The 17,468-nt window shown below is 37.8% G+C and overlaps 4 protein-coding genes across 5 annotated transcripts; 3 read left to right on the top strand and 1 right to left on the bottom strand.

The window, feature by feature from the left end:
* Positions 1-13: 13 nt before the first annotated feature.
* Positions 14-3,485, bottom strand: nedd8l (NEDD8 ubiquitin like modifier, like). Its single transcript, XM_067362805.1, has 4 exons — positions 3,309-3,485; positions 3,102-3,149; positions 2,929-3,011; positions 14-1,000 (listed from the first exon to the last, which is right to left on the bottom strand). Exons 1-4 carry the CDS (start codon positions 3,324-3,326, stop codon positions 886-888), a joined length of 264 nt encoding a protein of 87 aa, XP_067218906.1. The 5' UTR covers positions 3,327-3,485; the 3' UTR covers positions 14-885.
* Positions 3,486-3,748: 263 nt separating this feature from the next.
* Positions 3,749-6,958, top strand: zp3f.2 (zona pellucida glycoprotein 3f, tandem duplicate 2). The gene is made up of 11 exons (XM_067363453.1): positions 3,749-3,820; positions 4,026-4,210; positions 4,297-4,400; positions 4,481-4,572; positions 4,650-4,830; positions 5,691-5,796; positions 5,869-5,957; positions 6,350-6,441; positions 6,523-6,624; positions 6,718-6,756; positions 6,848-6,958. Exons 1-9 carry the CDS (start codon positions 3,751-3,753, stop codon positions 6,585-6,587), a joined length of 984 nt encoding a protein of 327 aa, XP_067219554.1. The 5' UTR covers positions 3,749-3,750; the 3' UTR covers positions 6,588-6,624; positions 6,718-6,756; positions 6,848-6,958.
* Positions 6,959-7,726: 768 nt separating this feature from the next.
* On the top strand, positions 7,727-11,813 carry zp3f.1 (zona pellucida glycoprotein 3f, tandem duplicate 1). 2 transcript variants are annotated; one of them, XM_067363435.1, is made up of 10 exons: positions 7,727-7,895; positions 8,010-8,185; positions 8,757-8,854; positions 8,969-9,060; positions 9,142-9,322; positions 9,464-9,569; positions 11,003-11,091; positions 11,283-11,374; positions 11,535-11,618; positions 11,705-11,813. In XM_067363435.1, exons 1-9 carry the CDS (start codon positions 7,811-7,813, stop codon positions 11,585-11,587), a joined length of 972 nt encoding a protein of 323 aa, XP_067219536.1. In that variant the 5' UTR covers positions 7,727-7,810; the 3' UTR covers positions 11,588-11,618; positions 11,705-11,813. The 2 variants fall into 2 exon arrangements, with proteins under 2 accessions (XP_067219536.1, XP_067219535.1); XM_067363434.1 differs by having other exon boundaries at positions 8,007-8,185.
* A 1,878-nt stretch (positions 11,814-13,691) lies between these two features.
* Positions 13,692-17,302, top strand: LOC137003828 (RING finger protein 212B-like). The gene is made up of 12 exons (XM_067364086.1): positions 13,692-13,791; positions 13,898-13,950; positions 14,942-15,016; positions 15,184-15,290; positions 15,372-15,432; positions 15,516-15,544; positions 16,445-16,488; positions 16,585-16,609; positions 16,699-16,747; positions 16,871-16,931; positions 17,051-17,081; positions 17,179-17,302. The coding sequence occupies exons 1-12, from the start codon at positions 13,692-13,694 to the stop codon at positions 17,252-17,254; spliced, it is 711 nt and encodes a 236-aa protein (XP_067220187.1). The 3' UTR covers positions 17,255-17,302.
* The last annotated feature ends 166 nt before the right edge of the window (positions 17,303-17,468 follow it).

Raw genomic sequence — 17,468 nt, 5'->3', positions numbered from 1 at the left:
ACAAGTCCTGAATCTCCATGACTGTCTTTCCCATTGAGATGGAAATCTACGGAAATAGGCAGCTCTCTGTAAACCTCTCTAATATGGACTGAACGCTCTCCCAGCACAGATATGATACAGCAGGTTTCTATGAAGTGTTATCTTGGTTTGAATTGTCTAGAACAAAGTGTGGTTTGATGTGCTGTCATTACTGCACAAGAGTGAACAGTCAAACTATTGTACAATAAGCTCCTTTATGCACTGTCACTGAACAACCCTGTCAACAAGTTGAAGAACTTGAATTACAGATATCCTTCATATGCCCTAATTACTCATACTTTCTGGGAATTAACATCAGAAATGAAGGTCAGTTGAGCTCCAATTGCCTTATTGTTCTCATATTTTTGCTGATATTGTGAATTTGAACTTTCCATCTCACATGTCTTAATCATACTTCTCAAACAGCCTCATTGTGTGTGTGTGAAACCACAAATATCCATTTGTCCAATATGTTTATTCCTCCTTTATCCAAACACAATACAATAAAACATATATGGTATAATGCACTGCATTCAAGAAAATAATTTTAGGACCTGTTTTATGAAACAATGTGTCTTGATGCATGTTCAGGAACTGGATTTAAAATAGCCAGGGATAATGCAAACTAAGTTATGAGCCCTTATAAGGGAGCAGTGCCTCATCTTAAAACATGAATAACAGTTCTTAACCTGCTAAAGTGTACAGCAGAAACATTAACTCGCGTAAACTGTTCAGAATGCATCTGCAATCACAACAATATGATTCAGAGAGTGATGTATGCAAAGCCAAACGTCCTCTTGTGGCTTTAAGCACCTGGCAAGTCATGATAACACAGATTTCTACTATTTACAAGCTTAAGAGAATAGATTAGAGGAAAGACACTGGGTGATTGTGCAGGTTTTCCCCTCCTCGGAGAGCCAGAACTAAATGCAGGACAGATCCTCCCTGAATCTTGTAGTCAGCAGCAGTCTTCTCATCATTCCTGGAATAAAGAAAGACAGGTGAGAACAGCATTTTCCTCAATATATTATTAATTCATATTAGGGATGCATGATATATCGGCCACCATATCAGTATCGGCTGATATGTTCATTTTTAATGTTATCGGCCAGAAAGAAAATTTGGCTGATATATTAAAGGATTAAATCATTTTCAAATAAAATTTGACTGATAATTTACTCGCCCCCATGTCATCCAAGATAAAAGAAAGACATGAACTTCAGTCGAAAAGAAATTACGACTTTTGATTAAAACATTCCAGGATTTTTCTTCTTATAGTGGACCCCAAATGGTTGAAGGTCAAAATTAGTTTCAGTGCAGCTTCAAAGCAATCTACATGATCCCAGATGAGGAATAAGGGTATTATATAGAGAAACCATCACTCATTTTCAAAAAAAAAAAGATTTTATATGTTTTAACCATAAATACTCATCTTGAACTAGCTGTCTTCTACTCTATTTGAATTCCAGCAGAGTAGACACTGCTAAGTGTATTACTGCCCTCCACAGGTCAAATTTTGAATTAAATTGTCATATATAATATGCTAGTGCAAGTATATAACAATTAGTTCAAACTTTGACCCGTGGAGGGCAGTAATACACTTCCCATGTATCCGAAATAAACTCCGGGTAGTTTGGTGCAATTATAGCGATGGTTCCGTTTTTGCTCGATCCAACTAAATAGTTCCCGCCAAAATTATATAAACTGGCCTGTCAATCATCTTACATCCTCCACATTTCATTTAGCCAATTTCCTACCGTATCGGAGAGAAATGCAGCACGTTGATCTGCAGTCGCGGGTCTTTCATGTGGAGAACTCTCCTCATATTAATGCATGCATTTAAAAGTTAATGGCCAACCGGATCTTTATAAAAGTCCACATTTGTATTTGCAGATGAAAAATAACACAGATAACATTAAATAAATATTTTCTATCAGGTTTAATGGTGTATTTTTCACTCAAACCTCTCAGCGCCGATCGCGCATATCCGCCGTGTTTTGTAGTTTAACACTTTTTACTCGTGTTTGTAGTTCTGAACTGAATCCTCGTCCAAAGCGCAATGGGTTGTGGGCAATATTAGCCTTTATAGTGTGCTCAGATCCACACTTCAAAAACCTACCCGAAACAGTAGACCATCCGGGGACTTTTGGCACACTCTTTTCAACATACTATGCTTTGGGACATACTTATTTTAATCTCACATACTATTTAGGATGGATAGTATGGGCATTGGGATGCAGTCAGAACTAGTTCAAGATGAGCATTTATGGTTAAAACATATATTTTTTTTTTTTTAGAAAATGACCAATGGTTTCTCTAGATAAGACTCTTATTCCTCGTCTGGTATCGTTTAAAGCCCTTTGAAGCTGCACTGAAACTGTAATTTTGACCTTCAACTGTTTGGAGTCCATTGAAGTCCACTATAAAGGAGAATAATCCTGGAATGTTTTCATCAAAAACCTTCATTTCTTTTCGACTGAAAAAAGAAAGGCATGAACATCTTGGATGACATGGGGGTGAGTAAATTATCAGGAAAATTTTATTTAAAAGTGAACTAATCCTTTAAAGCCGATAAATAATGGATTATTTCCTTTACATATGCAATGTTCGCCATGATGGTTTTGAATTGCTTAAAATATGATTGAAATCACTTCAAAAAAGGAAATTACAGTTAAGTGCAACATGCAGCACAAGTCATATAGGCTACATAATATTATGATGATATAACATCTTTATAATTGTGTGCTTAGGACACGGTGAGGCTTTTGTTTGCAGGCTCTCAAATTATATTTAAAAAAAAAATTTGATTTAGATTTATCGGCCAATATATCGGTTATCGGCTTTCAATTATAAAGAATTATCGGTATATTAGACAAAATTTTCATGCCTAATATTAATGTGAATCTTTACATTTGTTTTCCGCTGTAAATGAGCCTTTGCTGTTGTGGTGGGATCCCCTCCTTTTCTTCCACCCTTTCTTTGATTCTTTCCACCTTGTTGGGAAAAAAAACAATGCATACTTATACAAATATTCCCAAACGACAGACATCTGATTCACATTTTAAGGACATGAACATTCATACCTTGTCTGTAGGCTCGATGTCAATTTCTATTTCTTTGCCTGTGAGAGTCTGAGATAATAAAATATAAGTATTTGAGACATCTGAATCACTAATTCAAGAAAATATTCAGGATTATAAGTAGAAATTCAACCCAAATCAAATACAGTTTAAGCATGTTATTAATACAGGAAAGCATAAATGCTAAATGCTAGGACAAAAATCGCTTACCTTAACTTTAATCAACATATTGAGGGAGATAAGTTAACTCATACAAGTTTAACAGAACTAGATAATCGGATTTTTATTAATTTAACAATAGTAATTGTTAAAACCTAATGCAAATGAACCGGCTAAAACGCTTCAACGGGGAAAAACTGTCCGACTTCCCGTGTATCCGAAATAAACTCCGGGTAGTTTGGTGCAATTATAGCGATGGTTCCGCTTTTGCTCGGTTCAATAAAATAAATCCCGCCAAAATTATATACAGAATTGTAGATTTCTACAAAACTAATTATAATGCAAATTTAGAGTAGCATACCTTCCAATTAGTGTGTAAATACTGCTTTTTTCGTTTCCTCCCCTGTCAGGTGTGTCAGCTGTGGTAAATTACTGATAACTGCTTCAGCTGCTCATAGTTTGGTTTGCAACTTGGTTTGTCCACTGTCTGATCATGAATTACCTGTGTATTTTTGTTTTTGTAGTTGCCACAGCACTTGAGAAGTCCGAAGATAGTAATCCTGGTAATGTTTATCATGGCACAAGAAAAATATAATAAGTTCTTAACATGTAACACCATGTTTTAAAGACCAGGAGATAATTATTAGTTTGTTTGTTGTTGGTCTGCTTGCTAATAACCTGCTTTGAGACCAGGTCCCAAACACCGATACCAGAGTTGTTCAACTTTGAGGCGTACAATAAAGTACTTCCTCTCTTCTTTTCCTATAGATATCCAAGTTACATGTGAGGAACAGTCTATTCATGTTAAGTGGAAACTAGACAAATCGATGACTGGAAATCCTGCTCGTCTTTTCTTGGGTAGCTGCTTTCCTTCACAGTTCTTAAACATGTCAAATGGAGAAGCAGAGGCAGACTTTCACTATCCACTTAGTAGGTGTGCGTTTAAACGGACGGTGAGTTCACATTCTGATTTTGGTAATCGTAGAATCCTGAAAATATAGTGATGGAAATTTTTTTTTTTTCCTTCCCTTCTGATTAGGCTACATGGAAATACTTGGTGTACGAGAACACTCTAAGCTACAGGCCATTGCCAAAACCCAACCCTCCTTCTTTCACCTATCCAGTTACATGTGTGAATGACAGGTAACATCTTCAAAAAACCGAACACTCAATCCAAAATCATTCCCATCTATGATGTACAATGATTTAGATTCCGTCTTCAGGCCAAAGGGTTGGACTCCTGCCTTCCAGAGCCTTTCTACTGGTGCAATACAAGGTCATGGAGAACTGGCTTTTCAAATGGCGATTCTCAATCGTATGTAGGGGGATCTTGATATATTGTCTTAGATTCTCGTTCTAACAATAATTCACCTACAATAAAATTCTCTCCAGATGATTTCAGTGGCCCTGCAGAATCCAGTGTCTTTCCACTGGGATCTTTTGTACCTATTTGGGCTGGTGTTGATCAGCAAGGCCATCAGCCACTGGTGTTGCTTCTGGAGGAATGCGTAGCCTCTACAACCCTTGAAATCTACCCGGATACTCTCATATATCCAATCATCACCAATAAAGGGTGTGTATATTTGTGATTATTTGAAACATCCAACGTTAGATCTTCCTTATTTGCTGCAATTTAGTGGCCGTATTTTATAACTGACTTAAAGGATTAGTTCACTTTTAAATAAATATTTTCATGATAATTTACTCACCCCCATGTCATCCAAGATTTTCATGTCTGTCTTTTGTCAGTCGAAAAGAAATGAAGGTTTTTGATAAACATTCCAGGATTTTTCTCCTTATAGTGGACTTCAATGGCCTCCAAACAGTTGAAGGTCAAAATTACAGTTTCAGTGCAGCTTCAAAGAGCTTTAAATGATACCAGACAAGGAATAAGGGTCTTATCTAGCGAAACGATCTGTCATTTTCGAAAAAAAATACAACTGTATATGCTTTACAAACACAAATTATCACCTTTCATGTGCTTCCACTTTCTGTATACTTCAAAAAGCTTACGCTGTATGTCCTGCGCCATCCTTATTCTACTTATGGAAAAAAAACGAAACTGGCACCACATTCGGTCCGTAAGTAGTGCAAGTCGATAATGTGTGTTTATAAAGCATATACAGTTGTATTTTATTTTTTCCGAAAATGACCAATCGTTTCACTAGATAAGACCCTTATTCCTCGTCTGGTATCATTTAAAGCTCTTTGAAGCTGCACTGAAACTGTAATTTTGACCTTCAACCGTTTGGAGTCCAGTGAAGTCCACTATAAGGAGAAAATCCTGGAATGTTTTCATCAAAAACCTTCATTTCTTTTCGACTGAAGAAAGAAAGACATGAATATCTTGGATGACATGGGGGTGAGTAAATTAAATTATCAGGAAAATTTTCTTTAAAAATTGACTAATCCTTTAATGTGAACCCATCTTAGGTGTCTTGTGGATGGTCAGAAAAGTTTCTCCAAGTTTTTACCAAGATCTCACTCCTCCTCGCTCCTGCTTCACCTTCAAGCATTCAGATTCGCCGTGGGACAAGAGGTGAGGGAGTCTCTTCATAGGAATGCGCTAACTTGTTAAACATCTGTTTAATAACCCTCACCCACTCCGCAGGTCTATATCCATTGCAAATTAATTGCATGGGACCCTGACAACCTCAACGATGTGAAGAAGGCCTGCAATTATAATAAAGCCACAGGAGAGTAAGTGTATGTAGTTGATTTGTATTTAAATGGTTGGTTCACCCAAAAATGAAATTTGTTATTAATTACTCACCCTCATGTCATTCCAAAACCGTAAGATCTTCGTTCATCTTTGGAACACAAATTAAGATATTTTTGATGCAATCTGGACTTCCAAGATCCAGAAAGGTACTAAAGACATCAAAACAGTCATGTGACGAGTCAATTACCTCTCGGATTTCATCAAAAATATCTTAATTTGTGTTCCGAAGATGAACGAAGGTCTTACAGGTGTGGAACGACATGAGGGTGAGAAATTAATGACAGAAATTTCATATTTGGGTGAACTAACCCTTTAAATTCCTTCAACGTGCTGATGTGATTTATTGGGAAATATAATCCTTCATTGACAGATGGGAGCTTTTGGATGACCCTTTACAGAGTTCTCTTTGTCAGTGCTGTGATTCAACATGTGGAGTTCGTGAAAAGAGGGACACAGATTCCGGTAAATAAAAAGCATGATGCGGAATAACTGATAAATATTGCAAATGGGTTAAAGTTAACATGCATTGTGTTGGTATTTCAGCTCCTCAAGGACTGGTACTAAAGTCTGTGTTAGGGCCTTTGAGAGTCACTGAAGATTCAGCATGATTTTACTCTGATATGCCATCCATCATCTCAGAGAAAGGTTTGTAATTATGTTCTTAGAAATGTTTAATACTGTCCTATGGTAGTATTTCGGATTATGCATATAGCAGTGGTTTGTTTTTCTCATTGGTAGGCTGAGTTCATGTCTGGTGATGCACTGGATAATGGACAGGTCAGTGGCGTTTACTCTGTACATGATATTCTTGTGCTGAATGAATAACCATTCTGTACAGTGAACTAACTTTGTTCTGTCTCTACTTTAGGCTCTTTATTCGTGGTCTGAAGGAGTCATTAGGAGCAGCCAATTTTGATTGCTTTAAATTTTAAACATCGTGATGTTGTTCATTAAAAGACTGTGAAACATCTTTTGAGTCTATTATTTGAAACTTTTCCATGCTGTGATCTCTTTGACCAAAATAAAGTGATGCATCGATTTGTCTTCATAAATGTCTCATGAAATCTCAATATTTCGCTCTGATTACTTCCAGCTATAAGGGAGCAGGTTATGACATGTTAAGGAAAGTTTAAAAACTGTATACTCTCTAAAAATATACAAAAACCTTTTGCTTTTTTTTTTTTTTCCTGCATGCCGACTAACACGGGTTTGCAGAAATGATCATAAATGCTGTATTAGCATGCCAGACCAGTAGTTGATGTCACTTTGCGAAGAATCATTACACACCTATAGACATTACCGTTTTCACAAATTCGCATTTTTGTAGTTTACACAGAGATTATAAAGGTATCAACTCCAAAAACAAAAGGTTTCCATTTTCAGGCCCCATAAATGCTGTTGTTGTGTAAACGAACAGACAAAATACATAAGTTTTTAGTTTAAACAGCATCATGTAAATGGCCCCTTGGATTATCTGATCACTATCAGAGTCTGAGCTAGTAAAAAACAGTATGTTTTTGCAACCTGCTGTAATAGGCTACTGCCAGGGAGCAATTACATTTGGACGCAAAGACTAGTTTTTGCAAACATTGCCAGAAGTTTCAAAATGCTAGTGGATTGGTTCTAATTAAATTTGCATGTTGCAAAACCCCTTTATCTGGCATTCATATAATTCACAACCAAGATGAATGCCATCAGCATAAAACTAACCCACTTGACCAACCAGAACATTAGCAGCTGATGTTAATTAAGCTCCTCCGAACAATGCATTTCAGATGGGAATCCTTTAATTAGGTATATCAATCAAGGTGCATAAGTATTTCCTGGAAGTATGCAACAGCACGTTCTCAAAATGGCTTCCCTTTTGATGCTTGTTGTGTTTTTAAGTCTGGCTGTTTTCTTAGTGGCACAAGCAGGTAATATGCAGCTTGTAGCAGATGGAGCATTTTAACACCAAGCATTGCACGCTTTTGCTGAATTTTGTACACACTGATTCTAAGGCTATCTCCAAATTCATCCCCCTCCAGCAGTTACTGTGGACTGTGGCAAAAACTCTATGTCTGTGCGATGGACCGAAGCAAACTCTCAAGTGGATCTGTCCCTTCTCCGCCTGGGTGGCTGTTCTCCAACCCAGGTTTCTGTAAAACCTCAAGGGTCCGAGGCCATCTTCTATGCTGAGTTTGGGGCCTGTGATATTCGGAGGATGGTAAGTTGTACTTGCTGTCCTAATGGGGAATTCATTGCGCCACAATCAAATCTTAAAATTGATTTGGAGACATCTGTACATGGAAAACATAGACTTCAGAACAAGTCGGTACTGAAAATTTAAAAATGTGACCCTTTGAGCTCTGGTGAGCGGTTTCATAAACGCCTCTGAATGGCCATTGCGTTGACGAGCTGTTGAGCGGATGTTTGTATGTTTGTGATTGGCTAGAATGATCAACGCATGGCAGCGTTTGAAAGTACACGGAAGTGTTTGAATTTGATGAGCATGTCAACACAATGGCCAATCGGAGGGGTTTACAAATCCGCTCAACGGTGTGCAAAGCTTCACGTTTCAAAATTTCAGTCCAGACTTGGTACCAAAATACATTTGACAACTCTACATGTGACACAAAGATTGAAGCTGTGATTGGGCATCTTTGCAGTGCTGAGAAGTTACGTTCCTTGTATATATTGGTTTCATCAGTGGTGTGAATTGTTTTATGAACTTTAATGTATTGAAATCACAATAAAATCTATTCATTAGTCTCTCCTCAATCTCTTCCCCTTCATAGGTGACAATCAATGAGGTTATATATGAGACTGAGATCACTTCTACAACGTTGTCAAAAGCTCAACAAATTTATTACCCTGTGGCCTGTGAATATGAAAGGTTATGGCTTTATCCATTCATTTATTCAAGACCTCGTCCTCCATTTTAATTGGTCTTATTGCTGCTCCAAGTCCTTCAATCATTAATGATCAAAACGGCTGTTTTTTTTCTCAGGCCAGAAGACTGGGCGCCGCCTCTGTATGATCCACTGCTGTTTCATATACATGGCCAGGGAGATCTGACCTTTCGTATGGCTCTCATGAAGGGTGTGTATATACTTGTAATGAAACATTCTTGACTTTCTTCTTGAATATACAATGATCTTATGACTAATTTTCTAATTGTAGATGACTTCAGTGGTGTGGCCACTACCACAACGTTCTCACTAGGCACAACAATCCCAATTGCTGCTTCAGTTGACCAGAAGACCCATCAGCCATTAATACTGCTCCTGGATGAATGTGTGGCTTCCACAACACCAGAATTGGGTCCAGATTCTCAAATTTACCCACTCATTACCAATATGGGGTATGTGTGAAGACCTGGTTTGCTTTTTCTGGAGCCATAAAATGTTTTCTAATTCCACAGCAGTGGAGTCATTAGCAGAGTTCTTGGTCTCACTACCTTTTTAAAATTGATTCCGGTGTAATTCATTTTTTTTTTTTAAAGGTGTCTGGTAGACAGCAAAAAGACAAATTCCAGGTTTCTGCCAAGAAACCAGTTGTCAGAGATCAGGCTAAGTCTTCAAGCTTTCAAGTTTGCCATCGGACAAGATGCAAGTCTGTCTGTCTGGGCGTCTGTCTGTCTGGGCGTCTGTCTGTCTGGGCGTCTGTCTGTCTGGGCGTCTGTCTGTCTGGGCGTCTGTCTGTCTGGGCGTCTGTCTGTCTGGGCGTCTGTCTGTCTGGGCGTCTGTCTGTCTGTCTGGGCGTCTGTCTGTCTGTCTGGGCGTCTGTCTGTCTGTCTGGGCGTCTGTCTGTCTGTCTGGGCGTCTGTCTGTCTGTCTGGGCGTCTGTCTGTCTGTCTGGGCGTCTGTCTGTCTGTCTGGGCGTCTGTCTGTCTGGGCGTCTGTCTGTCTGGGCGTCTGTCTGTCTGGGCGTCTGTCTGTCTGGGCGTCTGTCTGTCTGGGCGTCTGTCTGTCTGGGCGTCTGTCTGTCTGGGCGTCTGTCTGTCTGGGCGTCTGTCTGTCTGGGCGTCTGTCTGTCTGGGCGTCTGTCTGTCTGGGCGTCTGTCTGTCTGGGCGTCTGTCTGTCTGGGCGTCTGTCTGTCTGGGCGTCTGTCTGTCTGTCTGGGCGTCTGTCTGTCTGTCTGGGCGTCTGTCTGTCTGTCTGGGCGTCCGTCTGTCTGTCTGGGCGTCTGTCTGTCTGTCTGGGCGTCTGTCTGTCTGTCTGGGCGTCTGTCTGTCTGTCTGGGCGTCTGTCTGTCTGTCTGGGCGTCAGTCTGTCTGTCTGGGCGTCTGTCTGTCTGTCTGGGCGTCTGTCTGTCTGTCTGGGCGTCTGTCTGTCTGTCTGGGCGTCTGTCTGTCTGTCTGGGCGTCTGTCTGTCTGTCTGGGCGTCTGTCTGTCTGTCTGGGCGTCTGTCTGTCTGTCTGGGCGTCTGTCTGTCTGTCTGGGCGTCTGTCTGTCTGTCTGGGCGTCTGTCTGTCTGTCTGGGCGTCTGTCTGTCTGTCTGGGCGTCTGTCTGTCTGTCTGGGCGTCTGTCTGTCTGTCTGGGCGTCTGTCTGTCTGTCTGGGCGTCTGTCTGTCTGTCTGGGCGTCTGTCTGTCTGTCTGGGCGTCTGTCTGTCTGTCTGGGCGTCTGTCTGTCTGTCTGGGCGTCTGTCTGTCTGTCTGGGCGTCTGTCTGTCTGTCTGGGCGTCTGTCTGTCTGTCTGGGCGTCTGTCTGTCTGTCTGGGCGTCTGTCTGTCTGTCTGGGCGTCTGTCTGTCTGTCTGGGCGTCTGTCTGTCTGTCTGGGCGTCTGTCTGTCTGTCTGGGCGTCTGTCTGTCTGTCTGGGCGTCTGTCTGTCTGGGCGTCTGTCTGTCTGGGCGTCTGTCTGTCTGGGCGTCTGTCTGTCTGTCTGGGCGTCTGTCTGTCTGTCTGGGCGTCTGTCTGTCTGTCTGGGCGTCTGTCTGTCTGGGCGTCTGTCTGTCTGGGCGTCTGTCTGTCTGTCTGGGCGTCTGTCTTTATTTATTTTATTTTTTATTTATTTATTTATTTATTCACCATCCTCAGGTGTACCTGCACTGCATGCTTGTGGCATGGGACCCAAGAGACCTGGGTAGGAGCAAGAAAGCTTGTCAGTATGACAGGAACAGCTCAAGGTATGATAACTTAATTTTAAATCAAAGTATTCAGCATTCAATTTAAGTTTCCTAAAGGGGGTTTTCACAGTGATGCCATTGAACAACTTCAGGTTCCCCAAAGAACCTTTCAATTAACATTTCTTAAAAGAACAATTTTTATGTGCCAATAGGCTTTAAAAAAAAAAACTGTAGGCTCTTTATCTTTGCAGATGGGTGTTGTTTGATGATCCATCCCAGAGTTCTCTCTGCAGCTGCTGTGACACAAACTGTCAAGGAAGAAGGAAAAGAGAAATAACAGCAGGTGAATGTTCCCCATTTTTGCTTTAAAATACAAACCATGATTGAATGATGCTTCCATGAGGTGAAAAACATGTAGGCACCATTTCAAGAGTTCATGTGAAGAATCATTTTGAGTTTTTCGATGAGTTTTACTGGACATAACCTGACTGCATGATCTACAGATTCCTTTACTTCAACTTCTGTGCTTGGGCCTCTTGTTATTATTGAAAACTAAGGACTGGGTCATGCCTTATGGATTTGACAAGGTTTGCGATCTTTGTTGATTATTATTATTATTTTTTTATTATTATTATTCCATTTTGACCCATTTCATGTTTAATTTTTTCCAAAGATGGGTGCATCCAAACCACTGGAGTTGTTTTAGACGTCCTAAGGGTGGAGCTCTCTACCTGTGCCTGTTCAACTTGTTTCTTGAGAGAAATAAAGTATTATAAAGTGGATGCTGTTCTCTTATTTATAGGGTGAAGTCTGATGAAATGGGCCACATTTTGGTAAATGACTTGTAATACCATCAAATAAGCTATGCATAAGATTTCTTATTAATTAGCATGGGGCTCTTTAAAAAATATAATTTTAAAATTGAGTTAGAGTATCAGCAGGTTACTACTTGAGCCATGGCACAACATTCAGGTAAAATGGGCCAATATAAAAAGAACAGGTAATTTCAGCTGAAATCATTTTCTTTAACAGTAAATTGACACTATCATCTTTAGTGTGCCATAGCAACAACATTTATTTCATTAAAAAGTTGAACAAATATTTCATTAAATACAATTAAAAATGAACTGATCATGTTGTATAGGTGTTTCATGTGCATGTATGTGTATGCTTGTCATGTCAAGCGTTATAATTAGTACTGACACCTTCCTTTGCTTGTCCTCCTGCCATACTGTCTGCAATGCACTTTTATTTTATTTTATTTTTAAGGACTGTTAAGGTATGGATACATATCGTTTTTTTTTTTTGTTTTTTTGTTTTTTTAAACATGTCAAAACATTGTTCATAAACCTTTTTCTTTGTTGGTAAGCTTACTTATTGCTTTATTACCCTTATTAGTGATGAAAATTTACTGTCAGGTTCTTACAATCTTTTATTTTATAGCTGCCTTCAAACATTTGTTTTTAGTGTGAATGAAAAACTTTTACAAACTGCAAATGCTGCTGAAAATATTGGAAATCCAGAATACTTTTCAATCCAGCTTTTGAAAACCAGTGGCAATGTGCTTGTCCTGCTGTTTTGATGAACCTGGGGATTATGAATTTGGTTAAAGGATTAGTCTACTTTTAAAATCAAAATAAAATTAAATAAAATTTACTCACCCCCCATGTCATCCAAGATGTTCATGTCTTTCTTTCTTCAGTCGAAAAGAAATTAAGGTTTTTGATAAACATTACAGGATTACTCTTCTTATAGTGGACTTCAATGGAGCCCAAACGGTTGAAGGTCAAAATTGCAGTGCAGCTTCAAAGAGCCTATTCAACTTACGGAACGAACGCGCGTCATTTTTTTTTCCATAAGTAGAATAGGGAAGGCGTAGGACATTCCCTTACGAAAATTAACCATGGTTTTATTATAGTAAAAGTGTAGTAACCATGTTTTTTTTGGCTAATTGATTACCATTTATATAAACAGTTTTACCATATACCATGGTTAAACTATGATTAGAGTAGCAAGGTTAATTTGTGGTTACCATGGTTTAACTATAACCATGTTTTATTTGTAGTAAAACCATGGTTCATTTTCATAAGGGTTATCAGGAAAATTTTATTTAAAAGTGAACTAATCCTTTAATGACAGACTTTTGAGCATTTGCACCATGATTTGCACTAATGTTTTTTTTTTTTTTTTTTTTTTAAACTACGTTTAACTTCTACTACTTTTTTTAAACTACTAACTTCACTAAACTGGCCAGGAGATGGCGCTGAAATACAGTAGTCAACATTTGAAGTGGATCAAACGCTTTCATTAAAGTTGTCCTAAAACCTTCTCTCTCTTAGTTCTTATGAGAACTTAAAACTGTTTTGATTTTGACTGCTGTAGTTTTCCTCAGGATTTTGTTTTGCCGCCATTCAGTGACGTGACGACGCCGACGCTCACTCGACGCCAGCTTGCCTTGAGATAAATTTACTACGTTACTTTACCAACTTCTGGTGAATTATTACGATAAAAAAATGTTTATACTATGACAAATGCTTTTTAACGCATTAGGCATTTTGCTAGCTACAACATGATTAGCATAAAACGTATTTAGTAATATGACGTTACATCCGGTATAATCAGTTAATGTTATATATATTTTTTATTTTTTAGGTGGTGAAATGAACTGGTTTCACTGTAACAACTGTTTCGTGAGAGAAGGGAAAAAATTCATAGTGTCCAGCTGTGGCCATATATTTTGTGAGAACTGCGTAAAGTCAAGTGAGTCCGAAAAACACTAATTTCGTGATTTTGTGTGTTGTGATTTCATTTATTATTTGCGAAGATAAGCTAAATCATTAAGAAAGTGTAATATGTTCTTCTAAAGGTCAGTGCCGAGTTTGTAATGCCAGCTGTAACTACCTACAAATATCTGATCAGGTGAGTTAACCTGAGAGAAACCTGATGGCACATTCACACATCTGGCCCACCCTGAGGGTCCCATGGCTCACTTTGGAGCTGGACTTGTTGTTTGGAGTGATAAATACATTTCTGTTCATACACTTTGGTTATTAAAGAGAGTGACAACATGAACAAGTTATATGCGACATATAAGGTGACCTACATGCTATAAGAAGCCATTTTGTCATTTTTTGTCATCAACCTCTCAAGTAATGAAAAACTGCAGAAAATAGCGGTATTGTGCAGATTTTTTCAAATTGTTTAATGAAAGCAGATGGAGTTGTCTTAAATAGCTTAGAATAAAAATGAAAACCATTAATATTTATTATTAAATGTGTTTAAAAATTTATGATTGTGGCGACGATCTATAACCCACATATATGTTGTTTTTATGTTTATTAGAGGCTGAATTCATATAAAATTCTGCCAAACTTCCCATACTACTTCTATATATGATGTCTACTTCATAAATTGTATGAAAATAATGTAAATATATGGTCCAGATCACTCAAACCATATATGAAAATGGAGGCGCCTTTGTATTGTCAGTTATGGAGCTTGGATGTCATCTAGTGAAAAAGTGTGGTACTGCGGCCAAACAAAATCTTACTGAAAGCTCATTTTTAAAGATATCTACCTGAAATTTGGAACACAACTTGTTCAGATTTTTGGCTTTGATTTCCTTTCAGTTTTAGAGTAAAACTTAAAAATATTATATTTTTACATTTTCATAAACTTAAACTTAACTTTTTTTCTCTGTCACTTACATAAGTTATTTATGTAAGTGAAAGCCTTAGGTCTATATACCAAAGTATTCTTGAATTACAACCATTTAAGTTTGGATAGTGCATTTTCATGTCTTAAAAAAAATGGGGGTGACAGTTAACAGTTTAAGTTACTTATACAAACAATATTTTTCACCTATTCCTTCCAACCTCTGTTTCTTACATATTGTTTTCATTTTGTGAAGATGAAGCCTCAGGAAAAGATGTTTTTCAGAGATCCAGAGAAACTCATTCAGGCTCGTCTGGAACGTATTTCACAGGTCTCAGTCATTTTCTCCTTATCAAATATATCTATTTGTCCCAATTCATTCATATTCGACTGCATTTGGAAGGCTAAAAACAAACATTTGCTGTGAACTCACAAAATCATCACAGTGACATCAAGCCCTAAGCAAACACAAATAAATCAAATTTAAATGTTTTTCAGATTGCTATTTTTCAGAAAAGGCAGAAGGAGCGAGTCTTTGCTTTCTTAAGAAGCAGGAATGTGGAACTGGAACGAAAGCTGAAAGAAGTTCGTGATGAGTGTCACAGGTGGTAATTTGAGGCTTAGATTTGAGATATATTCAGTGGCACTTAAAATGAGACTGTTTAGTTACTTGTGCTTTGTTTAAGGCAAGTCTCTGCACTGAAACAAGAGAACGAAGAACTAAAGAAGCCGCTCTCTCAGAGGAGGGTAAGAGTTTCTTATTGCATGTCCCTCACTTGCCTTCTAACTTCCGTTCTCTTCAGATGTGATAATTCTTCTCGTCTCCACAGACTTCTCCAGGGAGGTTTCCGATTAATGGGTAAGTACAGATAATTATCTATGTGCGTAAATGTGTGCCATAATATATTGGGGTCAATGACGTGACGGGTCATTTTTTTGTCCAAAGGCCTTAATATTAATAAAAACCAAAGATATGACATCAAAAGTATGTAAGGTAGTACAACTAGATCTCCAAAAGGTTTTAATTATATTTTGCTACATATAAAGGTATTTTAAAGATTTTGAAGTGTCAAAAGGTAATTCGGTTTAACCGTCCAAAGGCCAATACAGCCATTTAATTTGTGATTAAAATATCTTAAAATGTATTAAATGTATATATTTTTTTATTCTGGCATGATTTTATAACATCATATATCAACATAGTGCAACATGACATTAAAATAATTTGCACAAGTCATTTGTTATGAGAAAGAATGTCCGGAAAAATTAATTTCATTGATGTCATTTGGAGTAACCAATATAAAGGGACCATTTTGGATCAAGTCATGCGGTCAGCATCATGTGACAGGATGTGACATCATTCAGACACCTGCAAAGGACCACATGGTCATGAAAGTAACTAAATTTGAAAAATTCATGTTTTCACATGCTCACGTCCCGTTGTAATATTTAAAAACCTTGTACTAAATATAAAATGTTTGATTGTACTTTTGCTAGCTAGCTAGATATCAGCCTGTTAGCATTGTTTGAAAAATATCGTTATTCAGTAAAACTGAAATTTTGGTTTAACCGAATGACTTTTTTGGTGACAAATTTTGTCCATCTTGTAAAAAATGACAAAAGCAGTGTTAATTGATTACAAAAAACACATAATCTCATTCTTAACACTTAATAAAACTTCAAAATGAATTATATCTATATATTACTATATAATATAATATAATATAAAACTTTTAACATATAATCTTTCCCTATTCAGAGGAACTCCAAGAATGATTCTTCCTGTGGCTGTTACATCACCAGGTAGCAAGTGTCATAGCTTGAAACCTCACCTCTTATAAAAACTAAAGCTCTTTATATTTTGTTCTTATCACATTTCATCTCCCATTACATTCCCAGTCACACCTCGCTCTAGAGTTCTCAGGTACATTGCATTCTATCATCTCAGTTATTTTTATAAAGTAGATTTGCTTTCTCTCAAATAATACAATCCCATTCTAAATGTCTTGCAAGTTCGGGTGACACTTTGGAGAGGTTTAGATATTCCAGACTTGGCATGACAGTAAGTTGTCGTCTTTAATATATTCTAGCATATATAGTTTATTTAGTATAATAATACATCAGTTTTCAAGATAAGCAAAATAAGCAATCTTTGTGTGACTGTTTTGCGTCTCATTTGTTCTAGACACCCCCAGGGTCGTCCATCTCTATGTCAAGCGTAAATTCAGTACATGAACATGGTTTTAGTAAGTGATGAAATAGTGACATTGTTAATCATATCTATCAGATATCATTATTTGAGTTCATAAAGTATCCTCTACTGTTTATACTCATTGTATGCGTATGTTCTCTTTTTATCTTAAAGGGACACCCAGCTCAGTTCACACTCCGACAAGGTAACGTTTTATGCATGTACCAAGACTAAACATTATTTTTAATGCCCAAAATTGAAAGGCAATTGCACTGTTCATCTTCTCTTCTCATAATTTTTAGGTCCCAACATACAACCCCAAACAACTTTCAGTTCCAGCTTCTGGCTAGACATACACTCCAGTCTCCACGGCCATAACCAATAAGCATTTGCAGCTAATACAGGTCATTAGAAAGCTACTTTATCACTAATGTACCTACATCACCCGATAGATGAGTGATATCCTTTGCATCATATTAGTGGATAAAATTATATTGGTATTCTTTCATTTGAAAAATAATTTAAAGGTGGCACAAATAAAAGCAATATAAGACATAAATGTTTTTAATCTACTTTGGCCTTTCAGTTTCAC

Source organism: Chanodichthys erythropterus, chromosome 16, assembly GCF_024489055.1.
Source record: "Chanodichthys erythropterus isolate Z2021 chromosome 16, ASM2448905v1, whole genome shotgun sequence".
NCBI classification, from domain to species: Eukaryota; Metazoa; Chordata; class Actinopteri; order Cypriniformes; family Xenocyprididae; genus Chanodichthys; species Chanodichthys erythropterus.
Note: the sequence above shows the minus strand (reverse complement) of the source record. Positions and strands in the feature narration are given on the sequence as shown.